This window comes from Nestor notabilis, unplaced genomic scaffold (genome assembly GCF_000696875.1).
Source record: "Nestor notabilis isolate BGI_N333 unplaced genomic scaffold, ASM69687v1 scaffold9348, whole genome shotgun sequence".
Classification (NCBI taxonomy): Eukaryota; Metazoa; Chordata; class Aves; order Psittaciformes; family Psittacidae; genus Nestor; species Nestor notabilis.
In genome coordinates this window covers 37,843-65,141 of record NW_009941469.1, presented here as the reverse complement: position 1 = coordinate 65,141, position 27,299 = coordinate 37,843, and the positions used below count along the sequence as shown (strand labels likewise).

At 39.8% G+C, this 27,299-nt stretch overlaps 1 protein-coding gene across 1 annotated transcript in view; it reads left to right on the top strand.

Moving 5' to 3' along the window:
* Window positions 1–980: 980 nt before the first annotated feature.
* LOC104410663 (monofunctional C1-tetrahydrofolate synthase, mitochondrial-like) overlaps window positions 981–27,299 on the top strand; it is a gene marked incomplete at both ends in the record, with an annotated part of 60,755 nt that continues 34,436 nt past the window's right edge. The window contains 10 exons of the mRNA XM_010020900.1: window positions 981–1,111; window positions 4,682–4,732; window positions 4,810–4,863; window positions 7,295–7,419; window positions 8,579–8,679; window positions 9,414–9,538; window positions 16,638–16,749; window positions 21,531–21,610; window positions 22,300–22,397; window positions 26,624–26,797. Of these exons, the coding sequence (XP_010019202.1) occupies window positions 981–1,111; window positions 4,682–4,732; window positions 4,810–4,863; window positions 7,295–7,419; window positions 8,579–8,679; window positions 9,414–9,538; window positions 16,638–16,749; window positions 21,531–21,610; window positions 22,300–22,397; window positions 26,624–26,797 (1,051 nt within the window). The remainder of the gene's footprint in view (window positions 1,112–4,681; window positions 4,733–4,809; window positions 4,864–7,294; window positions 7,420–8,578; window positions 8,680–9,413; window positions 9,539–16,637; window positions 16,750–21,530; window positions 21,611–22,299; window positions 22,398–26,623; window positions 26,798–27,299) is intronic.

Here is a 27,299-nt window from a genome sequence, read left to right as displayed (position 1 = left end):
GATGGAGGTTAGAGAGGGTTTGGGTGGAAGGATGTTTCCCCAGGGGGTAGCGTTTTTTGGGGGTGCGGGATGGGGAGGTGATACCGTGGTAAAGTTATCCACGAAGCCACCGTTTTTTTGTCGTAGCTTTTGTGTTGCGGTATTTTGGGGAGTAGTTGTCTGCTGCTTCAGGTGAGGCTGCGCATGGACTTGTGCCTGGAAAATGTGTCGTGTCTGCCCCCCTCCCCGCTTCAGCCTAGGACAGTGTCTGCCACGGCGTTGACCTGAATAGGTGGCTTTTGCAAGGGGGAGAGGCTATGTGGTAGAAAACCCTCTGCCCTTAGGCTGTGTTTTCCTCTGTTAGCCTTGCCTGCTGTGGGTGACAAACAGACAGGCATCTTTCAGGGGATCTCCTCCTTTCTCTGCTGGATAAGTATCATCTGCTTGAGTAAAAGGTAACAGAGGAGAGCTGGCCCCCGCTTCTCAAAAAGCTTTTCCAGAAAGCATTCCCAGTGCCTGGCTGCCACCCGTTTGTCCAAGAAGCAGTGTTGCAAACAGAGCTCCTCTGTCTCCCTTCTGCCTGCAGTTTTGAATAGCATCCGTGAGAGTGGCTGGTTTGCTGCTCTTAGGGCTGGTGATGCCTGTTAAGCTGTAGCAACCCTAGGTGTAAAGGCCTTAGCTTCTGTCATTGCCTGGACCTCAGCTATGGGATCAAAGGACCCACCTAAGCCAGGGGCTCAAGGTGGTGGTTCCATGTTGTGCTTCCCATGGTAGGGCTAGACAAGCCTTCTTATGAAATAGCATAGGCTAGCTATTAAATTCTGGGCATGTTGGGGCAATGACATAGGTAGCTGTAAAAAAAAGATATTCTGGTCTATTAAGGTTTTCTGTATCTGCCTGCCGAACACCAGCCTTCACAGTAATTTTGGTGATTAAAAGCATACATGCCTAAGCATTTGTTCTGTATTGTTCACTAATAGCTTTCTGCTGTCTGATGTTAGGAAGGCTTATTTTGCTGAAGTTTTGCTTGTGGTTACTGTGTTGCAGCAAAATCACTGAGAATGCAAAGAAGTCCTTGGCTTCTCTTAAGAGAGAAAACCCTCGGCTTGAGCCAACACTTGCTATTATTCAGGTAAAGTATGTCTGCATGCCTGTCTGAAACTTCAGAAGCATGTGATGCAGAAAGTAACTTTTTTTTTCAAGCAAAGTGATAGAAGGCTGTAGATTGCTTTTCTGCAGGCCTGAAATAGCAAAACAAACTTCAGGCTGTGGGAAAGGTTTGCAAAGGAAGGGAGCGATTTTATCCCTTCCTTCTATTGCTAAGAGTCTTCCCCATTGTGAATATAGATTGCTTTTTCTCACAGGTTGTCTAAGTTGAGTCAGAGCAGTTGTTCTCAACCTCGATTTAGCTTCAAGCTTTTATTGCATTCTTGAAGAAAAGTGTTTACGTGCTTGAAAATGTGGGCCTTCCTTTATCTCTCACCCCTGAAACAACATTGCCAGGGTTAAGGAAAGACCCTGCTGCTTCCTGTCAGCTTTGTTGCCCTTGGGCAGCTGTAGCTTATGACTACTGTCCTAAGGAAAGGAAAAGCACACTGAAAAGTCCCAGTCAGCTCAATAGGGCTTGTATGAAATAAATGCTCTGTGTAAAATATCAGTATCCTTTAGAAACAGCAGCACTTTCTAAGGTAAAGCAGTGTTGTAGTAATTGAGAGCTAACTACTAACACTGTGAAGAGCCTTCCTTTCCATCCCACTGGCACTGCCATCTTTGAGATAGGCAGTAAAACTCATACATTGCTATGCCTGCAAAGGTGAAAGATGTTCCTCTTCAAATTTCTTGAAGTTACAAGGAGAAGAAACTAAGCATGTTTGTCACTCAGAGTGGGATCCAGAGCCATGGAGGCAAAAATGTTTTTGTCCCATTTCCTAGGACAGTGGTGTTGGTTTTGAGTTGATGCACACTGAATCTCTCACCCTATAGGTTTTAATTTTAAATCCTAACTATAAATATTTTTTAAGTACTAATAATGACTCTAAGAAATGCAGCACTAAACTGATTTAAGTAGGTCCTCTAGTGAGACCAACTGAACAAGCTCTCCCATTTCTTGCCCTCCCTGGGTAATCGTGGTTGATCCTTTCAAATGGCCCTCTAAGGCTGTAATTTTAAGCACTGCTAAAAGAGCAATGATCCATTTTCTCGGTGCCATGTTTTTTCTCACTCTTGTTTTGTCTCCATCCAGTTGCACTGTGAGCTGGATGGGGGCAGTGATTCACCCTGGGCTGGAGGGTTGTGGGCTTCATTTCAGCCACATTTCGTCCCCAAGTCTGGTTTTCCACATGGCCACATAGGTGTTTTATTCTGGCACAATGGAAGGGATATTGTTAGGATAGAGTGAGGAAGCTGAGGTTCCTGCACACTTTAGTATCAGCTGAGATGCATCTACATTGGTGTTTCAGTTTTGATCACAGTTGTGCCTTAAATGAATGTCCTTCTTGTCCCCATTTATCCCACTTGGTTTCTATCATGAGGTGGCTGTAAAAACATGTGGCCTAAATTCTTCTATATGAAATTTACCCAAACTATGTTCTCCAGCTGCCAGTCACCCTAGCTCTAGTCTGGTTGTAAGCAGAATCAACCATTTTAAGTGTGTATTTGCTGGTACGAAGAAGCCTTGTTTTAGTCTACAAATGCTCTTATGGTGCACTGTTCTACTAGGTGAGATGGGCAGAGCTTTAAGTTTGATGCTGCTCTCCACTTGCTGCATTGCTCCCAGAGGAACAGAGGGAGGACAGCGAAATGATCCCCTTTGCCAGTCCTTCATGTGTAACAGCAGTTGGCATAGCATGGCACCACCTCTGCAGCAGTACTGGGAATGAAGAGTTGCAGACTAAGCTTGCTCTGGAATGGTTGCAGATGTGTTATTTTCTTCTTGAGCCATATGAACCTGAATTGATACCAAGATTGATACCTGTGTTGCTCATTATCCGTGTTGAACCTCAGTTGGAGCTGTGCAACAGCAAGAAAGGATTGGTGGCTGTTTCTTAATTTTGTTGAAGCTTAATACATAACGGCAAGATCCTGCTCAGCAATGGAGCTGTTGCCCTGCAATGCTCAGGGAAGCACCACTGGCTTCCCTACATCCCGTGTGATCTGCCAGCCTATGTCCTGATCTCTGGCCTCACCTGTGCTGCTCCACAGGTTGTGATGGGAACTGGTTCAGGGCAGGGACTTTCTGTGCCCACGTGACATGAGCGTCCCCAGCCAGTGCTGCAGGAGTGGGGATATTACAGGGTGCGGTGGGATATTGCAGTGGCTTCATCCCAGTTAAACCTCTCGATCAGTCCTGGTGGTTGCGTGTCAGCATGGGGATACGGTTCCGCATTTTACTGGCATGGGGTAGCAGCTGCTGCGCTGTCCATAGTCCTGCCTCTTCTTGCCTTGCTGCAGTGTGAGCTCCACATGCTTTCTCAATGCAGAAACCTCTGTGCTGCCCCTTCACCCCCAGCTGCCAGATCTGGGGAGTGGGAGACTGGGATTGCAGTGCCAGGGGTGCAGGTGGTGCTGTGCTGAGGGAGGGAGCTGTGGGATGCCCTCATCCCGTCTCAGGAGTAGCCTCTCTCCATGGAGCCTATCCTTTTAAATGTGCTTTTTTTCATTGTCAGCAGTGTTGAACCATTTGTTGTTAAAGTATTATGGGATTGAACCAAAATAATTTTGGTGTTGCTAGTGACAGTGGAAGGCAGCACTGGCAGCTATCCACAAAGTGAGCGGCTCAACTCTGATGGGAACTCACTGTCACTGAGACATATGGAAAAAGCTATGTAGAGTGTGTTCATTAAATTGTTACAAGCCCGTTTAAAATTATTTATTTCAGTCCTGTTGTCTGGGTTGGAAGACAGATTTTATATATAATCATAGCCCTGAGAAGTGCTTTATTCATTTTTTTTATGAGGCCACCAACATTTTTGAGGGTAGAACCCTCACTGATCTCTTGGTAAGAGATTTCTAGTTCTGGATGTTGAATTCTCAGTTTTATTGTTACAATATATGAAAATATTTGAAGAGCCTCCTAAGATTCAAGAATAACTTGAAGAGTAAAATTAAATTGTAATTATTTTGATTAAATATTGTAATAATATACAGTACATATTGATGTAGAGACCTCAGGAGGCAGAATTCCTGGGTGAGATGGTCTCTCAGGTAAATCTGCCCGGGAGATACTAGTGTGAGTGCCTGCTGGCAACTGGGGCGACCTGGTAGCTTCTCTTGCTTCTGTATTGACAGAACTTACTGTAATAATGATAATAATGATTTGCCTTATTTTTGGTGGTAAGGCAAACCAGTGTTGTTAGGTGATATGGGGACACTGCAGGAAATGCTAGTATTGCTATTGCCTAGTTCATCCTTGTATGGATGGAGAACGGTGTCTTTGGACACAGACATACCTTCTTAAATGGTAAACTTACATTAAGGAAATGATTATTCACGTCTATAAAAGACAGGTTAATATGAACACACACTTTAATCAACCCAAAGTAAATTTACTGGATGACCTTCTGCTTCTTTCTTAGAATCACTAAGCTTTTTATTTGTTTGAATACCAGTAGACACAAACATCCTCACTGTGTTGTTTTCCTACACCTGTGCACTTACATGTAAATTTCATTTTTATAACTTAGTTTCTGTTTTGTTCCCCAAGGCACATAATGATCATTTGATTCAAGATATAAACAAGAACTTTGCCAAAGAGGTAAGCCTTAGCCAATACATCTGTTATTAATCATGAGCTACTTGCCTTTGGTAATTTTAAGTATTTTCTTTTGGCAGGTTGGTCTAAATGTTGTTCACATCTGTCTCCCTGAAGGTAGCAGCAAGGACGAGGTAATTGCAGTACCTGAAGGACTCTTCCTTTTTCACTTTCATCATAAACGTTTTTTTATTGCTGACATTCATTATCACTTTGACTCAAATTAAGGTTGGGACTACCTTAGTTCAAGTAGCAAGTATTATTCCCCTATCGGCAAGCATGGGAAAAAAGGAAAGTAATGAGCTTGTCTAGTGTCACCTGGTAAGCTGAGGCAAAATCAGCAGAGTAATGTTTTGTTTTCCTGTCTCATATTTTTCATGTTTCATATTTAACTGCAGCGTCCCCTCATACCAGCATGGGTATCCTTTCTCCCACAATTGTTCTTGTGACTGTATTTGATTCTTGCCCTAGTTATTCAGTGAAATTAAAGATTAATTGATTATAGAGGGGGAGGGGGTTGAATTTATTTGCCTGTTTATTGATCTTGTAATGCTTCAGATATGTATTAACAAAATTGTCCACTCCAAATCACTAGAGGGATAAATTCTTCCTTGCAAAGGCATTAGTTTGGAAGCACAGCACTAGTATCAAGTGTATTTTAAATATAGCAAACCATATTAATATACATGGTTCCGAGGCATTTGAAAGTGAAAACAGCATAGGAATGTGTAGTAAAAGATGCAGTGTTCCCAGCTGGCCTCCTTGTGCTTGGAGAGTTTGATAATCCTGCAGGCTTGTAGGTTTTGTGTACTATTTAAAATATTACTGGCTTGTAGTGTAATCTCAAGAACAACTTCCAGATATATTGAGAGGCATTTACTGTGAAGAATTTTAGGAGTCCAGTTTTGTTGATGATTAATAGGCAGCTACCCATTTAAGAAGAGTGGGCTTTTGAAATGAAGATCAAATACACTTTGCTGTTGGTAAATGTGTTTTATTTGCTGAGTAACACAGTAGGAAATAGATAAAAGATAGATAGTATGCAAGGGTGGTTGATATTACTTTGGAGTAATATCTTGGGAAGTTGCTGAGCTATGTACATAAAGAGAAAAGCAGGGTATTTTTGTTATTTGAAGAAGTTACTTTAATGAAAGTTCGTAACAGTTTCTTTACTCTTCTGTTTACTCGCTGTGACAAAGTTGGATATTTTTTTCATCTGTTAAAATCCACATGCTAGTTTGGCTTCCCTGGTTTGGGAAAGTGGGAGGGAATTCAATACTGTGCACTTTTTGTTCTGCCATGACTGCCTGTGCACAATAAAGGTAGTTAATATAAGGTTGCTTTACCCTGCATGAGTTGTAAGCATTTTAAATGTTATCATGATGGAAAACTGAATTAACGTAAATGCAGTGAAAAAGGAAAACTGAATTATTTTCCCAGGAAGCAGGAATATAGTTTGAAATTCATTGGATTCAGGCTATTTCTGAGGTATGTTTCCTTTAAGTAAGTGCTGACTTGTAGGCCCCTAACTTTTTGTGGCATCTCAGGATTTTTTTAAACAAAATGTGGATGTTTTCATATCCATAATCTGGTGTATACTCATCCTTACTTTCTATTAGAATGTATACCAACCCTGTCAAATCACAGGGTCTTACTATGTATGCCCATTTCTGTCTCAGAAGTCAGCAAACTAAAGAGACATTTCTATACCAGTGACATGCTTATATAATCTATGTCAGCAAGAAACTAGCACATACTCTTGGTTCAGAGTTGCAGACAGCCTAATGCCTACCAGATTCCCCTAGCTTAATATTGATTGTGTCAAGTGTTTGGGCAATAGAGTTCACAATTATATTGAATAGTGTAGATGAAAAGTGTTTTAGGAAGGCATACTATTAGCTAAGGAAAAAAATCTTATCCTAATTTTGTGTTGGATATTAATCCATTTAAATTATACAGCTTTGTGGTGTAGTTTTATTCATACAGTAGAAAGACATGCTTACATGGCATTTTTCACACACACAAAAACTTCAGCATGTTGTATTCCACTGTAGTCTTTATGGTCACAGCAGAATAGCATTTATCAGTATGGGTCCATGTTGCACTTTAGAGATGAAGCCATCAAGTGTGTAATCAAATAAAATAAAACATCTCTTGTATAATTGTTTTTTCTAGTGTTACACCTTTTTGTCCATGTTCTGTTTTGGGATGTGATCTAGTCCTGTTTTGAACCAAGGCTTTTTCTAAAAACATCTTCTGAAGCCATTACAGTGTCAAGCTTTTGCTGAGGTTTGCAACAGTGAAAGGCTGAATATTTTTGGCAGCATAATATCACTTAATATGTATTGGCTTTGCAAAATGTTTAGAATAGAGTTAGAGTGGCTTAATTTGATAAGCTGTGGAAATATAAAACAAAAAAAAGTGGGTTATTGCTTTTTCATTTAGAAGTTGCAGTAACACACGAGGGAAGCAAAGTTAGTTTTTAAATACAGGCTTTATCCCCTTCTAATTAGATTCTTCTTTTGTATGTGTTCTGATCTTTAATGCTTTTTATTAACTTTCTAGATTGTCAATGAAATCTTGAGACTGAATGAGGATCCTAATGTGCAGGGCCTTGCCCTTGACCTCCCAGAAAGCTTATATAGCAGTAAGGTATTAAACGCTGTGAAACCAGAGAAGGATGTGGATGGGTAAGTGAAGCACTGAGAAATAAGATTAGCAGACAAAAGGCTGATGGCTCTGTAAAATCAGTTTTCCCCTGTGCTTTTCATTAATGGATTCCTCAGACAATATGTCTAGCTGGGCTTTTGAGCAGTGATAAAAGGTGCTGCTGAATCAATGAGAAGTCTTTTGCTGAAGTAATATTGATCATTATCTTTTTAATCTTTATATACTGTATATTCAGGACATGGTCTTTTCAAAGAAAGCAAGAACTATGTTCTGATTTACTTATGACACTTAAGGTATTTCAGTACTTCAGTACCACAAATGGTAGTCTCGAGTACTGAACACAAACCCCAAAATTTTCACAAGAAGAATTGATGGAAAAGTTGCAGAGGTGGTTTTAACTACCTTACAGCGCACTCTCGCGGTGGGACAGTAGGCTATAACAGGACCCATTAGCTCGACTTTCCACAGTCTAGAGTTGCACTGCTCTCTGGAGAGACGACTGGCATAATTTAGGTGTCTGGCTTACCATTTTACTGCTCTTGCAGCCTTCCTGTTCTCAACTGCAGACTGTTACCTTTATTCTTTTTTCTTTTCTTTTCTTTTCTTTTCTTCTATTTTATTTTACCTTTTTTTTTTCCCTCTTTTTTTTCATGTCAGGAAATAAAACCTGAAAATTTTGCAAATTAATTACCTTTCCATTATCTGGAGTACTGGAGGTTGACAGAGAATGGAAAACTCAGAGCGTTGTTATTCTGTATATGAGAGAGAATGCAGTGCAGTGCAGAAACACTCGGGTTCTCCCCAGCAAGCCAGCCTGAGCCCAGAAGGATGACTCTGGCAGCACTGGTCTGGTTCCCCTGCAGCCAGTGAGATGTTTTGTCCCAATGTGCCATAGGCAGCCCACCATGATGAGTAAAGAGCTGCCTGGGTATCATGGGCTTGTGTTACTTGTTCCAACTCACAGATCCCTTTCCTGGTCTCTCTTGAGGCTCACTGTTTGTCTAAGTGTGATATGGGATGATACAAATTACTTGCAGTACATGAATATCAAAGGATTTGCTTTTGCAAGACATGTTTGCTGTTGGGATTAGCTGTTAGCCATGTTACAAGTGTTGCTGAGGATTTGTGTTACACACATTCTTCAAAAGAAAAAAAAAAGGCTGTATTTTTCCACTGCAGATTATCCAGTGTAAATCTAGGACGTTTGGTACATGGTGATGCCTGTGACTGTTCAGTTCCTCCTACGGCATGTGCTGTGATGGAGCTTCTTGAAGATTTGGGTGAGACCTTCTGTCATAGTTATTACGCTAATTATAGCCTAACTGATTTTCTCAGGTTTAGTCCTGACTGAGAGACAAATATAATCTCACCTGGTTGTGTTTTCTGGTTTGTCTTGTTTTCCCATCCAGCATATATTTGTCTCCCGCTAGTGAGAAATCCAGGTCTGCTTGTAAATAACTGCTGAGCAGATCGTTTGGATTTGGTTGCATTGTGTAAATGCTAACATTGAAATGGCAGATTTAAACAAGTGGCTTTACAGTGTATGAAGACACTGTTAGTTTAAGGCAGTGTTTCAGAAGTAGTCTCTCTTATAGTGGTTCATAATTGTTGAAACAAGGATTTCTGAAGCAGAACTGTAAGCAGGAGGTGAAATGTACTTAGTAACAAAAATTAATGAAAGTATTTGTGCAAGTAAAATACCAGAAAACCAGAAGAGCAGTATTTGCTTACTAGATTTAGAGGGCTGCCAGGAAACAGTTTAAAACCTGTGTTTTGTGTTACTGCATGGGCTCCAAAAGAGTTGCCCATAATGCCACAGCTGCTGTTGTTGTGCAGGGCATGGCGTTGTCCTGTCATGAGCCTCTTTCGTAGCTCTTCTGGAGGGATTTAGTGAGGGGGAGCCTAGTAAATGCGGGGAGTTCACATGGATGCTCCATCTCTGCAGCATGGTGGAGCCTGCTGCTAACACCTTTGCAGCCAAGGGTGGCTGAACAACTTGCCTTGTGTCATGCAGGTGGAAAGACGGTGCTGCTGGTGGGAGCCAGTGGGGCAGTGGGTGCTGCCTTGCAGTGCATGCTGCAGAGGGAGGGAGCTGTGACCGTGAGCTGCCAGTGGAAAGCCCTTCAGCTGCAGACCAAGGTGAGCACTCTTCTGTCTGCCCAGTGCTGGGAGTCATCCTGCACCCCCATCATCCAGGGGCACTGCTCCGCTTCACTGCCACTCCTGGGAAGGGAGATGCTACAGTCACTACAATCATGCACTGTACTGGAGCTCTATGGCAGCCAGTGTGTGTTAGGATCTTTGCTTTTCTCCTTCCTGCTTGTTCAGAAATGGCACTCAGGCAAACAGAATATTACATATAGCAGCTGCTATAACTTCATTATTTCACACCAGTAGCTGTGAGAGAAAGAATCTGGAATATAGTTTAAAACACATCTTAGGTCTTCCTTTTTCTTTCCCTTGGTGCGAGAGAGATGCTCTCTCTCTTCTCCTCCTGTGATACAGTCATCTGTATGAAATTACTTTAATTGAATTTGTGTCTTAAAGGTTTGCAAATGCTACCTGTTTTGGGACAAGGAGGATCACAGTCTTTATCTTCGAAGGGAATCGTAAAAGGGTTCAGAGAAACACAGGACCTTAATCCGAAGTATCTAATTTACATGGTCTTCGTTGGTTGCTTTTTGCGGAGCTTTTAACTACTTAGTATGTCTTCCATTCAGCTTCCCAGTTTGGTCCTTAGTCCCACATTTTCTTGAATCATACAACTGGGAATGTGTTGTCCTTTGGGCGTATGATGAGAGGTGCAGATACTATCTGTAGAAGTGGTGCACGTACCCCAGTGGCTGTTTGCAAGTCTCTGTAGGGGTGAGGTGCAAGGATCAGCTTTTGTGTTAGATTTGATAGCACACTCCACAAGGTGGCAGCCAATGCAAAATGATTGTATCAAACCTCTGGGTTTTGAAGGCAAGGGCAGGAGGAGGAAAGAAGTTTAAGCAGCTGTGACAGTTAGAAATTTCTCTGGCAAACCTGTGTTTTCACAGCTGCGGATGTTTTTGTGAGGCTGTCTCAGCTCCATGCTTTAAGTGACTGACGGTACTTAGGAAACATATGCCTCTCTTGGAGATGGGAGCACTCTGAACCTTACTACTACCCATGTCTCATTCTTTAATTATTTCTCATTGCTTGGGGTTGTGCTAGAGGACTGCTTTGGGCTGGATGGAATGGGTGATAGGGTGGCCAGGGGTGCTTTCACAGATTCAAAGCAAAAGACTTGGACAGGGCCAGAGCTGCCTGTGCAATACTGTCTATGCTGGAGAGAGATGTTTCCTTCCATCCAGATGCTTTCCCATAATTGTCCTTTGCTTTTTGGCTTTTCCTGTAGCTTACCTCTTGTAGCAGCTCAGTGATGGGAAACAGAATAGGAGGCCTAAGCAGGAGGCAGTTTGGGGTTTTGCACATTGGTCTTCTTCCTAAGTTCATTGTAACTTTTGGCAGTAAAGAAGTTTCTGCTTTGCCTGGGGGACTAATCAGCAGAGCTCACAGGAAACCTACCTTCCTCTTCCTTGTCTGTAAACCTGGAGCAGCATGTCACCAGTAACCCCCAGAGCGCTGCTGGACCTGGCTGGATGTAACTCTCTTACAGTTAACTCTAGCTCCTAGATAAAATCTAACATATACAGGGAAAACTATCCTGTTTCATATTCCCGGAACTGGAGAGTCAGAAATTGAGCACAGATTTCCTAGTGGACAATGAAGCACTGCTGTCTTATGGCAACCTGTATTTGAAATATAACATTGTTAGATAATATGATTATAGCTGAAGACATGAATTTATTTTTTCTTGCTTGTTTTAAATACTGATTTAGTAAAAACAGTCTAAAGGCTCACAAGGTTTCTTCTCTTGATTTTTTTTTTAAATATGAATTTCAAGTAAGAAAATGTTAGTTTATGTCGAGGTTTTTCCAAGACTAAAAAGAATTAGTTCATGTTTTGTTTTTACAACACAGTACACTAACTTTAGACATGGCTGTACACTTTTTGTCCTCCTTCTGAATGTGATACCTTTACAGTAGCAGTGGGCATGGAGTAGTTTGGAAGTATAACCTTTGGTAGCATAATAACTTCATTTACAAAGGGAGGGATGAATTTATGAGGAGTATGAACCTTTCACTGGGGTGCGTTTGTTTTGCAATATATACCAGGAAAGGAAAAATTGATCTTAAGTTTGGGTGTACCTTGTGTGTCTTAATCCATTGCCCAGGCCCATTTGCACTGAAGCCTTAACTTAATGATGTAATGCCTTTCTTGAGCGGGTACTACATTACCTTTGACTAGCTCTGCTGCTATGTTCTTTTTTGGTTTTGTTTTTTTTAAGGCTAGCATAACAAGTGTTTTCTTTAGAAGTCTTTTGACTTAAATGATACACACGACACTAAGATTATAGGGGGGTTTTGTATCAGGTTTTGTATTGCTGTGGACTCATTTCTGCTGCTTTTACTCATGGTCTTTTGTAACAATATTTTGAAAATGGTCAAGAGGAAGGTATGTTTTAGTCTACCTTAGGAAAAGTCTAACAATGTAGAGGTATCTCTGCTGACAAACAGCATAGTACCATCTGACTTAGTGTGTTCCATTAAAGCAAGTCTTTTCTGTCCTATGGCAGGAAAAGGGGATAAAATAAATTATGGTACGTTTTCATTTCCTTGCTTTGACCTGTATGAATAATGGACACACTTTGCATGTTCTTTTCCCTCCCCACTTCATATTTTGTTAAGGTGAACAGAAGAATGACCTGGTGACATACTTTCAGGAACATCTCTCTTGTCATTTAAAAATGGGACTACCCAAATATTGATTCAGCATTACAGGTGAAGAATGGGGACTGATGTGCTTAATCCTTTATTATGTTAGAATTAGGCTTTCTAGTTTGAAAAGAGGTTATCACATAGATTCAAATTGAAAAAATACAGATTACTTTCTTGCTGAAACATGGGTAATACTTAGTTCCTATAAGAAAATTTAATTCTGTTTCAGTCATCTCAATTCAGTCAGTCACGACTTCAAGACATCTTAAATGTAGTCTGTATATGAATCAGATCATGCCTATTTTAAGAGAGCTGCTATTGTACAATTTTGTTGTAAAATAACTGAAAATTGGTCTATCTAGGTGTAATCAGGAATGGAAAACTTGTTTGTAAAAGCCTGGTTGAGAAGAAGGAGTGTGGATCAACTGGAGTGCATGAATGGGAAGTTCCTTTTCAGGTTGGCTAAGAACCTCTTTTGGCCAGTCTGTTTTTTCTTAGAGTCAACACTTAAGCTTCAGGCAGTTAGACATCTTAGTTGTTTACTCTCCTATTTTTCTGTCTTGATAAGGCCAAGAGTCTTGGTACTGGCAGAAAAATACATTTCATATTGTATGCGTGTAAGTAAGCAGGAAATAGTGTGGGACCAGGTATCTGGATCCCATAAGAGGAGAGGAGAGGGAGGCTGCATGAGAGTTTCTAATAACAATGCTATAGACAAAGTGTTTCTGCTTCAACATTATTATTTGCATCATCTCTGTTCCTTGGAATTTGAAATTTATCTCCCTGTCTGTGAGCTAGAGGAACAGTTGCTAAAGCAGGCATCGCAGAGGTAAGCTTGAGCCCACAGCAGAGATGTGGACCTAATTTTCACATGCATTGTGTAGGGCAAGTGGTAGGAAAGAAGCTGTTGATGTCTCGGCAAGAGAATGGTAGCAGAGAGCTAGTGGCTGCTTGCTGCTGCTCATCCTTGAGGACGGTGGTTGGAGGAGGAGGGTTGTCCTAGATAGGTTGCTGATGACTTGCAAACCTTGAACTTCCTGAGGCAGAGATGGAGATGGAAGAAACCACTTAAGGAGAGCATGACTGAGTGGAAAAAGTACCTGAAATTAGTCATTGGCACAAAAAAATTCTGGATTTGAGAAAGAAATTGAAATCGCTGTAATTGAAGTGGAACCTCATTTATAAACCAGTATGTAGAATGACTTTTTTTTTTGTAAAAAGAGTTGTGAAAAAACTTTGAATCAGATTCCTATTCCTCACCCCATCTCTCAAATTTTAGGTAGCTTAACTTCATACCCAGAAAATTGAGGGCTTTCACATTCAAAATAATAATTTAAAATATTTTTTTCTTAGGAATTTAAAAATGGCTTTTATAGCAGCCAGTTTTAACTATGGGGAAATTAAATTGTTTTGCAAGCTTCATGGCAAAATGCGTCTTCATTTATCCGGAATATACAGCTACTTGAAAACTATTATCATTAACTACTTGGCTGGAAAGACTGTATTGATGTTTTAACATTTGGCGTTCTATCTTGGGAATGGGTGGTGCATCTTAATCTGCTTCTACTTAAATTTTGGTGGAAAGAGTCATATCTTGTTATGAGGTTTCAGATTATTTATTGGCACAGCTCTTCCCAACTGAAAAAATATTTACCGGTGAGAAGGCAGGATAATACTCACCTTACTATGTCTTCAGCTTATTGCCTAGTACGTTAAAGATAGTTTGGCACCATGCTTATCATTCCTTCCTCTATCCTGCCTTGTGGATCACAGCCTGGCTGTCCAGGGAGCATTGGGCCCTATGATCACATGTTCCCCCTTGTGGGTATCTCCTTGACTTTCTGGCTATGGCTGCCTGTAGCATCTGGTTCCTGTCAGATGTGTCCTCTGTGCATGGTATATTTGCTTAAGGAGATTGGATGTGATGATTTTATAGGTCTTTACCATCTCTGACGTCTGTGATTTGGTTTTGATGTAGGAGATAAGCCTGCACATGCCTCCCAAGGCTAGTTGCTTGCTTAGTGATTTACAGGCAGTCAAAAAAGTAGGTTATGGCAAGAGAGGTTAAAAAAAAGCAGGGGACTCATGGGCACAACTGATTGAAATGAGAATCTCCTGATGGAGATCACATCAATCTCTTCTAAGGACACCCAAAGTTCTGTAAACAACTATTTTGCTTTCAGTGGACTCACTCTCCCAGTCAAACAAGTTTCTGGATAGTTTTGGGTTTTTTTTAAAGAAACTCATAGGGGAAAAAGGTTCTGTAAGTTGTTTGTGACAGTTACTTTATTGACTCTCCTGCAACTTTTTCAATAGTTGCACATAAAATACTTGCTTTTAGCAAGAGAGTTACAATTGTATGTGTTTTTATTTCTCACTTTATATTTACTTTCTTTGTGAAACAAGGAAATAATTCTGGGGGGGGCTCTGAGATGAGTGTGTCTTCAACTCATAGGACAACTGCTCGCTGCCCTGTAATGCAACTTTTTTCATGGAGGAGGTGGGGCAGCACAATGAGATGAAAGGTTCAGCTGGTTTTCCAATACATATGTGGGTACGCATGACGTTAGCCATCCAAACTAGTGTTAACATTAGCTACAAAAATGATGGTGTTCAGCTGTTAAGAACATTTTTGAACATTAGGATTGGTAGTCATAGAGATGAGTATTTGGTCAGGTCAGTTGTTTTCTGGCATTGTAGTTACATTGGATCAATTCTGTCATAAGTATGTTGGCTGAACATTTGTCAAAATTATTACTTGTTGCATACAGTTCTCAGCTGGTTCATAGTTTCCTGATGCTAAGCGCTGTGCAAAGCTCTTAGTCCTTGTCCCAGAGGCTTTGCATAGGAAGACATACCTGACTTTCAGTATATGAATTATAACTGTTAGAATATGAATAATTTTTTTTTCTTACAAAAAAAAAGCTGGATTCATGTAACTGAGAATAATGACTATTTTTCTTTGTGTTGTGATGACTGTTAACAGCAGAGACTGCCTCGTTTTGCAGGGGAAAGCCTGTCCTCAACATAGTATTCTCGGTACACAGTCGTTGCAGCATCTTTTTATCCAAATTTGCTTGCAGATTCCTCAGTATGATTTGACCTGGCACTGGTCAAGCATTATGACTTATGTGGCCTTCTAGGAGTGACATGTAAGTTGATATTCACACCAGATGCAGGAGCGTGAACCATCTGAATAAAGCTGGATGACTGTTGAGACTGTATGTTTCATATATGCAGGCAATCATAAGAGTGTTGCAGGACTTCTGACTGAAGCCTGAATCAGGTCATTGCATTAGTCATTTGTCAAGCAAGTAAATCTTCTCCTGTGCTTTTGGCTTTGTTTCTGCATGTGCGTCTCTAAGGAGAGTTAGACCATCCTTTTGTCCTCTGAGGGGAATATGGGGTTTTTTAGCTTTTTGCCTTTTCCACTGCAGTTATGCTCTTCTCCCCTCCTGGATGCTCAGCTGTGCCAAAAATCTGCTATCCTGACAGGATTTGTAGCTCTTCTTTCTTGGCAGGAGTTTTGGGCAGGGTTGTGTCAGAGCACTTTTGGCCAAAAAAGAAGCTGGAATGCTTGTCAGTCACAAATTAATTCATAGTGAGACTTGCTGAGTTTGTGACACTTGGTACTCATTTACATTTTTCAAAATATTCCCCAAATCACTGTATCGCTGAAATAATTTTTACATTTAGGCTTGAGGGAGTGCTGTGCCTGTATTTTGCCTTTTTGGTGGATCTTGATACATCTGCTTCTGTGCTGTCCCTTATGGTGATTCTGATAATTGGTACAAGGCCTTGTTTCAGAGGAGCAAGGAAAGGAAGACACTTACGTCTTTGATTGTAAGAATTTTTGTAGTAACCATTTTTGCTCCAACATCTGTCAGGTTGAACTAAATCAGAGGCACTGATTAGCAAACATGAACTGAGAAGGGGAAAAATGTTTTAACTGGTATTCTTCTAAGGCATTGATGTTTGCAGATCAGGTCATCTTGCATTCCTGTCAGCTGGCCCGGTTTTCTACTGTCAGATAATCTGACTGTACTATATATAATTGCCTATTTACTGTCTTTCAACCCTTCTCCTTCTTAAGTCTCTCCAAGTTATCTTGTTGGACAGGACTTTGGACAATATTAGGGCTTTTTCTTTTAAAGTATGTAATCCCCATTGAATATTATTGGTGCTGACTGCCTCCAATTGCCCAATTTCATGGTTTATTTACCTAACTTCATTTTAAATGTTCTTAAATTTCATGTGGGGCTAGAATCAAGCCATCAATTTGGAATTTTTTCTTTTTGTTGTTGCTGTCTGAAAATACCTTGCCTAAAAGACTATTGCTATATAAGTTTGAATAATACAAGATGAATATCCAAGAATGTATTTCTAACATTAATTCTTGTTTTGTTTCTGGGGGGTGTTTGGGCTGTCCCTAGCTTCATCACGCAGATGTGGTGGTAGTTGGCAGTACAAAACCTGATGATGTTTCTGTGAGCTGGATAAAGCCTGGAACCACCATAATCAGTTGTTGTCATGATTTGCTGTCAGGTAAGAGGCATTAAAAGACAACAGTTTTTGAAAGTGATGTACGACAAGTGTTTGAGCTAAGTGTGTGGCACATTGGTGGCAACGAAAATGTGGTTAAAAGCTACATCTTTGGGAAAGGGCTTTTAAAAGTGGGTGTTTGTGTACAGTGGATGTATACACATGTATCTGATGTATAAATAGGAAAAAGATGTCAGGTGAGGGAAGAAAGGCTGGAACAAATTTTTTATACCAGGATTCTTAGATCAGTGATGATACTATGGGTTCAGAGAATTCAGAGGGAAGACTTTTGGGTCATCAGATAAGCTATTATTTAATGGTGTTTTGTACAGTGTGTTATCCTGTGACTTCTGTGGATTCATCTGGAACATGGGGAAAAGAGGACAGTAAAAAATGTCAACTGCCATGTGCTGTGAAGCTCTTTAGGAGAGAGTAGAGAAATCGTGTGTAGCTGACAACAGGCAGAATGTCTCCTGTAGTAATTACCCATAGAAAAAAAGTTTGGATTCTCATCCCCTCTCTTCCCTGACTGGTTTGGGGAGGGGGTATATGTTCATTAATTTCTCAGGTAAAAAATGCTGCAGAATTTTATTAGGAATAAAACTAAGAAAGCTTCCCAGAAGTTACTCTGGTCTACTGATAGAATTGCATTTCCTGTAAAATTCCTGAAAGTCCTGTGAAGATCTCTAGGTATTTTATAGATTTTTTTCGTATGTATATGAATTTGACTGTTCATTGTCCAGATGGGATTATTCTGCGAACGTATCAGAAACTAAAGAAGTATATGGGTAGCGTGATTGGTTAATGTGTTTTTCTAAATCTATTTCAAGTGTGCTTATTGACATCTATTGATACAAAACTGGGGAAATGGGAATAAGGCCAAGGAAAACTAATTGTATGGTTCTTAAACTAGGAGTATTCCCTAAGGACAAGCTAAGCAGTCTATGCAGAGCTAATGCAAGATCAGACTCATAATAAAGCAGCTGTTGTTCCCATGCAAAGCATGGCCATAGAGATTCCTTTCCTTGTCTTTCATGATATCCTCTTGACTTGAACACACGCTGTGGGTGTGGGAGATCTGTGTTACTATTCACTCCATTGTCTGAAGGCATTTGGGCATTCAACTTCCACCTCTCAGAACAGTGCTCTGATCCTAATGAGGATCACAGAGTTGGGTACCAAGCCTTGTTTCTTGCTGATGCTGCATGAGTTGTCCAGAAGTAATTAATTTTTCCTTTTTCCTAGCATAGTGATTAGGAAACTCCTCACATCTTCAGTGACCACTTATTTTGCATAGGGATTGTTGGATATAATTGTTAAGTATCTACCTGTAGGGCAGGGCTCAGAGCATAGGTCTCTTTGACAGGTACCCAATCTACTAGTATAACATACTCATATATGAAGGAGTAATGGGGGAGAAAGGGGCAGACAAGAGAGAATGGTGGTACAGTGGTAGCACCTATAAATAAATAAAGAAATGAAAAAAATAGTCCCTCCTCATTTGAATCCTTCTAAGCAGAAATCTCTTAGGTGTTGGACTCAGGGTAGAGGTGCAGGTCTATGAAGGCAGGATGGGGGTAAGCCAGTCCTTGCAGTCTGAGTGGGCATTTATAATGACTTGAGATCTCCTGGCACTATATGATGTCTGGTGCAAGTCCCACCTTCATATACCTAGTTCTCTCCTTCTGTTACAGAGAGGGTCTGGGTCTTCAGAGACCTAAAAGTTACACAGTATAACCATGCCATTTCTTGAGACTTAAGTATCTTTGTGCCTTAGTTGCTCTATAGAACTGTAGATAATATTAGTGTTTCCCTTGCCTAAAAGATTGCTGTTAGGAAAACTGCATCAGGATATCTGAGTGGTGTTCACGTATCACAGCAACTTTCATTCTTAAGGCAGGAAACATAAGATTTGGCATAAGCATATAGATATTTTTGCATTTTTCAAGTTGTAGCAGTGGGCCATGCCAAGTATTTCTTTGGAAAGGCAGCATGAGATTTTTAGCTAGATAATTTAAATAGAACTTATCTACCAAGTGTCTATCTGTCTTTCTGGTTATGCTTTTGAGATTGTCAGAATCTTGGAGAAACTCCGAAAGAATAGCAGAAATGTGTTTCAGCAGCTTTAAAAAATTCTGGCCTCAAGACTTACTAGAGAGGTACATGAAACATGGGTGTCTGTTTGAAAGGAAGAATGTACTTAGTTTAATTGCAATATATTTATTAAAAGCCTACTGTGGAATATTCATGACCTTGGAGAAGGAACTGAGTCTCACAACTGACTCTTCACTTTCAATATGTGGTAGAATCTGGCTGAGATGCTTGGAAATTGTTCTGGAATTTTTCTTGCTTTAGAAATGTCCAACTTAACATCTGTGGGGTCACAGCAGTTAAGTGAAGCCTGAAAGCAACAATGACCATGAAATAACTTTTATTCTAGCTAGATAATGGCTAGATTTCTATCTTTCATAGTTACACATGTAGTCTAACACACTCAAATGTTTTAAAAGCCCTCAAAATTTGCAAGGATATCGCTGAATTGGGCAGCTGCTGTAAGCCAGAAGAGTAAAGCTAAAAGTGCTTGCTACAAAGTAGCAGATTTTTTTTCCCAAGTTTTTTTTTTTTTTAACCTGATCAAAGATCTTTTCATTATCACATTTTGAAATACTCTCCAGTTTCTAGCAGTGCAAAATCTTGTTCTGCTGCACTAATGATTTTGGAATCAAATGAGTGCTGGTAGTGTCATACAGGAAAATACTTTATATGTAACTGTATAGAAATGAAAGTTTCTGAACAGAACATAAGGGTGCCAGATTATTTGGGATTTGATGTCCAACTCTTTGGGGTCACTTGAAAGCTGAAGCTCATATGATTTAAGTACGTTAGTGGGAAATTCAACCATTTCCCCACCTCTTCTCTATTCTGAGCTGCCTGAGCAGACAGGTAACGCATGACAGCAACTCTCACCCGTCTGTGTGGTAGGGTATGAATAGATGGGTAGATGGGCCTCTGTTGGGGTGAGTCAGAGGAGGGAGCACCATGTCTGCAGTTCAGCTGATCTTCTGGCCCTAATCCAAAGCAGAGAGTGCTATTCCGGCTCCCATCTGGAAAATTTATCCTAAGAGAGCTGTTGCAATCCTGTGATTGTCTTGCAAGCTCAAGTGTGCATGACTTTCACCTTTAGCTTCCCCTTCGCTGCTGTAAAAGCCTGGTTAGTCATTTGTGGGATGAGTGTGTAGCATAGGCAGCCTGAGAGAAGTAGTTTATTGAAGGGAAATGTCTAATTCTGATATGTATTTACACACATGCTAGCTCTGCCCTGATAAAGAAGTTGTATTAAGCCAAATAACATAAAAAGTTGATATGTTTCTGTAAAGCACAGCTGTCTGAAAGAGGATTTTAAACTTCATTCTTCCTACTTCATTGGTCTCTTTGGCAGCACTCCCAGTCTGATCTCAAAGCAACAACAGTCAACTTATGACTGTGATAGACTGTTCCAGAAAAACTCCTCTGTCTGAGTCTAAATCCAAGCATCTCCAGAAGGCTTGTTTTGTTTTTTTTTTTTTTTTTTTAAATTCTTTTTAAGGATTTTTGAGGCACATTAATTAGAGTTTAGTGCCAGGACTGTCACCTTCTACTTCATTAGCTTTGTCACTGGTGGGTAGATGCCACATAGGCTCCAGCCTGAGATTTCTGTGCCCTGCCACCGCCAGGACCCTTACTGGGAGGGGTGATTGTGCAAGGCAATGTGAGCGGTTTATGATGTACAGATGGGATGAGTAGAGAGACAGCTTGACCAGGTCATGGTTTGCACTTCAGTTCCCCTGTGGGGGAAAGGTTAAAGTTGTCAGCATACAGTTGTTATTTTTTATTACAATTATGTCTACGCCCTTCAGAATGCAGCTAGGGCCTTGATATGCCCACAGAGACTAAGATGTGAATTTTGGAGAAATTGTGTCTACATAAAAGTCAATAAGCAACAGCAGAACAAGCCAAAAGAATGATTACAAGAAAATGACAAAATAATGTTTAGTTAGGGTAGCTATTGTATAATTATTATATGATATAGTGCCACTGGAAACAATTATAACTATCTCTAAAGTTGGAGTCTGAATTGTGTAGACTTCAGAATGTCTACTTTTAATGTCACATTCATGAAGATATTTGCTGCTGCTCAAAAAACCTTGCATATTCTGTTTCCAAGTTATAAATCCCATTCGAGAATAATCCTATATAGTATTTGGTGACCATTTCATTGTTCTCTCTCGCTGTAATGGGTGAGAGGGAAAGAAGACAGGCTTTATCATGCTCATGTAGGTGTTCTGTATAAAAATATATATAGCTTTTTAAATCCTCACAGCTGCCTCACACTTTTTCTAGCACCTTTTGTTTTTTGTTTGTTTGCTTGGTTGGTTTTGGGTTTCTTTTTTGGTGGTGTTGTTTTGATCCAGAAGCAATTATTTGGGTCCTCAGTGTTTCCTTATTTTCTGTTTAAAGTATTCATATGCTTTATCATATGCATGTGTGTAATATGCATATTATGAGTATATGTTTCCGTAACATGCTTCAGAGCATACAGTTATTCCCTGATTTTTCACAGTATATCCGTCCTCCTGGGTGATTTCATTTGAAATATTAAAGAAGCCACCTACAATTTTGTCAGCAACATTGTTAAATTTCAAGTCAACATTCAGAAAATTTTTGATTGGAAATAGCTTTCAAATACACATGCTCCCACTCACAAAAGCTTTGTGATTTATTAGTGTAATACTTCTGTTTTACAGAGAAACACAGCTATGGTCAGCAAAACAATCATGCTGCTGAAAACACTGTTGGTTCTCTCGCAATAGCAATGCGAATGCAGGTTAGTGGCACTTCAGACATTGTAAATTTGTTGCTGTTACTGTAAACTGTAGAAATTGCTTCTCCAGCTTAGATTTTAATTTTTGTTTTGCTCTTTTAAACATCTTTAATAACAAGTATTACTCAGGGTGAATCATGCCTGCTATCTTTAGCTAGAGAAAAGTATATTAAATATTAGATGTCATCATTCTGATGATTACAGTAAACCTTGGAAGAAGCACTGTGTCAATAAACTAATGTTACTTACTCTGGTAAAACAGTGAAGATTAATTACAGTGTGTGCATTTTTGTGGTCTCATGGATAGAGGGTCCAAAAATTTGATGTTTCATGTGTAAGCAGCATGAGTCAGTGAACAATTAATATCTTCCGTTATTTTTTAAGGTATGAGAGAAGAATAGTAACTCTCCATTTTACCAGAATAAAATCTCCAAGTGCCTAGAGACTCTTCTCTGCCACTTATGTGTTAATGGTCTTGTCTGGTTTTGATGAACAAGAGGACAGTTATAGTGCAGTGTTTTTTTCTTTCCTCCTAAAACCATGAAATGGAAAGATTTTGAAGTTGGTTTTTTTTTCTGTTAGCCTTTGCTGTAGAAGTTATTTCATTATACTCATACTTTTGAGATCATTTGAAACTAGCATTCAGCATTTATGATACAGCTGGTGTGTGCTGTTTTCTTGTTTAAAAACAGAACATGGTAAAAACCACAGAGCGATGGATCCAGTCCCAGCAGTACAGGAGGTGGGACCTCCGCTGCTTGAAACTGCGGCCCCTCTCCCCAGTGCCCAGGTAATAAGTGCAAAAGAGTAGGCAAGTGTTAAATGTGACAATGAACCTAAAAATGGTCCGTTCCTTATCGATTTTTAATCATCTTGTGTGGACTACATGTTGTGCTGTTTTGATGTATGCCTCATTGTGACCATGTCCTTCTGTTTCCTATCAATTTTTACTTTTATGATGTGCATTGGAGCCAAGCTTTGTTTAATGAAGACCTAAAGCTAGAATGTTTCAATGAGGGAGGGATATGAAGCCTTGTGTAACATCAACAGAAATACAAAATGCAGGAAGTTCCTAATCGCTAAACCTAATGTAGGAAGGTGTTTATGGATCTAGTTAAGGACCAGTGGTTTCAGTGACATTTGATCACGTATTTATTTTCTTCCCTCAGTAGAAGTACTTTCTCCTGCAGTAGATTTTTATATTCCTGTTTAGATGTGAAAAGCAGGAAGCATACTCATTCTCATAACCAGAATCTTTTAAATCAGTTCCTGTCCTTTAACTCCCAAGGCGAATGTTTGGGCCTCAGGGATTTTAGGTCTGCCTTGGCACAATTGCTGACATCTCTGATGTTTAGATCAGCCTGAGCTCTTCACTGTGCTGAAGTGCTTTGCTGTGTGTTGGTTGTATTGGGTGACAGAGGGAGGAATCAAGCACTTGATGTTATCAATTTGTATAAATACAATGTATATAAATAAAAGGGTACAAAGAAGACAAAGCCAGGCTCTTCCCAGTGCTTCCCAGTGACAGGACCAAAGGCAATGAGCATAAATTAAAATACGGGAAGCTCCATCTGAACATCAAGAAACACTTTTTTGCTGGGAGGGTTACCAAGCACTGACACAGATTGTGCAGGGAGATTGTGGAGTCTCGAGTCTCCATCCATGCAGATACTCAAACACCACCTGGATGTGGTCCAGGACAACTAACTGGCTCTACATAGGAGACTGGACCAGATGACCTCCAGGGGTCATATTCAGCCTCAGCCAGTCTGTGATTCTGTAATTCTGAATCCCATTGCTGTTTTTGGAAAGCTGTAACAGAATGTTTTCTAAGCATTTTGATTCTGTTTTCACTGTCTCTTACAACAGTTTCATGAGAATGGAGGCAATTGTAATTTAAAACAGAGATGCCAAAAGAATGAGTTTTCTTTTGTACCCAGAGGCACAAGGGGGAAGAAATACTTGAGCTTTTCCTGGGCTAGCATGTAACATTTCTAGAATTAAAGCCTGAAGAATCTATCCTTAAATAATACAGTTAAAAGGAAGACTAAAGCATATGATGTCATGAGTGTGATGGTAAAAAAACTCTCAAAAAAGTATTCCCAACCTCTCTATGACATTGTGTGTTTCGTACAGAAATATTTGAATAATTAATATGTAATGGCATATAATATAACCAGTAATAGGACTTCCATTTATTTGATAACTCTGTAGCTTTATGTCTTTTTTTCTTTTAAATATAAAGTAACTTGTCAGATGGAAAGTATCCTGCAATAAAATGTAATCTTACATTAATACATCATGTTGTGTGGAAACAGATTGAGTTTTCATTGAAAATGAGGCAAAGCTGCTTAAGCACTAAAACTAGAAACATCTGCTTTCTGATTTCTGTGAGATCTGGGTGTTAATTGAAGTATTTCCAAAGATCTGGAAATGGAACAGAAGATTTTCTTGCAAATATGCAGTAAACCAAAGAAAATTCCAGCACACAGGCTGAGTAGAGGTAGAGCCTTCCCACATCTTTAAAATTTTCTTGTATTTTGTCACTTACATGGTCAGTGGTGGACACTTAGAGTGTCAGTGGAGCAACTGTTGCACATTTCCAGCAATATTGAATAATGTAACTTATTGAATAATTCAGGCATCTCCAATATAGAGGTTGTATCGTTAAACTAAAAGAGCTAGCTACAAACGTAGACTTGTAAATACTAGTTATAATATAATCCTGAATTTCCTGGTTTAGAAAATACTTTTGCCAGAAATATTAGACTAGACATAAACATTTTATGTGTTATTTAGTCCCAGGAGTAGTTAAGGTATAATATAAATTTATTATGAAATTATGCCTTTTATCACTTTATTGTAGGCATTAGTGTGCAATCTATCATTAAAGAGTTTCTAAGTTGTTAGAAGTCTAGTTGCCTTAAATGTCCTTGAAGGAATTTCAAATGGAAAAATGATGACAGCAGTGGTTTTACCAACCAAGAACTATTGGCATTCACTCTCAAATTTACTCCTAAAAGTATTTGTAATCTTATTTGTCCAGAAATGCTTTACCTTTCAATTTCTTTATCAGTGTACAGCTTGGTTAGTTTGCTTCTTCTGCTTTTTGCCAGTAGTGGTACCTGCAGGAAGAGAAAGACCTAATTATTTCTTCCCCACTCTGAGGGGGAAGAATTTGTATCTCGAGGGATAGGGAAATAGGAAGGGCTGAGATGGCTGCAGCAAGTCTTGATAGTCTAGCCTGAGGTTTGAAATAAGAGCTTCTGTCTTTTGGTAAAGAGGCTGATAAATTTAGTGGGAGGAAAAAAAAAGAAAGGCAGATTAACTGTCTACCACAGTGTCATCAACATACCAGTATTTTTCTGGGACTCAACCTATTTCTATGGAGACAGTTTTGAATGAAAACTTTAAATATTCTTTGCCGTGTGGTGTTTGTAAGCCTCTCCATCTTGTGTTCTCAACCCATTTTTTATGGCTAGTCATATTTGAAGTAATGGTAAAGAAAGCCAATGGTTTCTTTCTAAAAAAAGGTTTATTTAAAGAAAGCCTTCTATGCAAGAGGTTCTGCTTGGTATATCTTTGAAAGAAAGCAGATTCCAGGTTAGCATATGCAATGAAATGGTCATCCACCTAGCCACTGAGTGCTGTGATTGGGTACCTTCTTGTCCTGTAGTACTGGGTTATGTCATTGTCTGTGTTTCACTTAGCTGCTGCAGGGTATGAGAGTGGGATACTTGAGAATTAGAATTGAATAATGGTCCCAGTTTAGGATATCCTCAAAGAATGGCAAGCAATTAACTTGGCACAAACTGATTATTTGCTGGTGGATGGAGAACAGCTGAAGTCCATGCATAGAGCTGAGATCTGGCAGTAGGTCTGTGTCCATCTGTGGAAATTTGAGGTCTTGCAGACTGTTTGAAAGTTCAGGACATTAGCTTTGATTCCATTGCCAGATTCTATCTTTAAAATATTGTAATCAACTGAAAGTGCAGGAAGGACTTTAGCGTGGTTAGGTGGAAAGTAATTAATCTCTTGGTAATTTTTTAGCTTGCTTTTGTGGTGATGTGAGCAATTCAAAGCCAAAGGAGACAACTGTTCACATCTTGTGTGTCGGGCACTGGACTTCACTGCCATGGGAGCTTACAGCAGCTAAACACTTATGTGGACAACAGGGACAACTAAGTCAAGCTCACAAATGAAAAATACATGAAGGAGTATTAAATCCAAGGACCCCAGGCAGTCTGGGTCAGAAAATGCAGATACAGTAGTATCCCCAGCCTACAGCCACCTCCTCTCTGGCAGTCTACCATGTGTGCTTGCACCATCCTTGTTCTCTTCCCTCAGCTGCCGCTCACGGCTCCTGCTGGAGATGGTTTATAAGCTCACTGGACTTCCAGCCTGAGCCCTGTGCATTAAACTCCTCCTGTGTGGCTGTTGTCATTTTCGCTGCATTCATGAGTTGATCTTCAAGTGCCTTGTTTCCTTCAGTGCCTTTATTTGCGACTCTGCCCTCATGGGGGAGTAGCAAGGCCTAGTTTGCTTGGCAGTACCCTCTGATGAAAGACGCTACATGCACAAGCATCGGGTTTAGCTAACGTGTTTATGTGGCTGTTGGCCAAGGAATGTATGCATATTTTAGTAAAGTGGATGTGCTGAAATATACTGGGAGGGAGGAGAAGAAAAACAAAACCAGAAACATCCATTCCAGTAGGACACACTTGAGCATCCAGCAGACATGTCCCTAGCTTGACGTGAAAGCATTACGTAATATTTGGAATCTGATTAAACAAGAGAACCCTGTGAAACTGTAGCAATTAACAAACACTGCATGTGATTTTCAATGTTATATTAGGTGTTAGTTAATATTAAGGTTTGGTTAATAAAATGTGAGAGTGGATTGAAAAACTGATTACAATAACCCCATTGTTGGAGTATCTGCTGTTGTTTTGTGCTCTGTTGTCGACCACCTAAGCTGAGAGAAATCTCCTGGCTCCTATTTGTTTTCTTTTCCAGTGATATTGAGATTTCCCGAGCACAGAGTCCAAAAGCTGTTGATGTACTTGCCAAGGAGATAGGATTGCTTACAGATGAAATTGAGATCTATGGCCAAACCAAAGCCAAAGTACGTTTGTCCCTGCTGGAAAGGTTAAAGGATCAACCAGATGGAAAATATGTTCTAGTTGCTGGGTAAGAATGTACAGTTATGTCATTAATGTTCACTCTTTCTATTCATATTAATCTAAACATGCAGCTTACATCTTTTTAATACAGTGCATAACTAAGAACCCTGAATGTTTTTGGCTGTTTGTTGCTCTTTTCTCAAAGTGAGCAGTTTTGAAACTTATTGAAGTAACACAACTTTTCTTCCAAACTGTTATTACTGAAGTAAAGTATATTTTACATAAGGTAGTTTGTTCTAAGCTTATTAAATGTTATCTATTGATGTGTGGAGTTTCTCTTACTGTTTTAGCAGGATTTTAAATGTTTAACTCAAGTGTGTAAGTCTGCATGTAATGTGGCTGTTTATAAACAGACTCTAACAGAAGCTACATGCTAATCTGTTGGTATTAACAACAAATACGTTTTTTATTGAAGAATAGATTACAAAGTTAAAAAAGCCAGTTTTTTTCTCTGAAATGTAGGCATGTCTCCAGGCAAGTTTATCCTGCTCTCTGTTCCCATGATTATG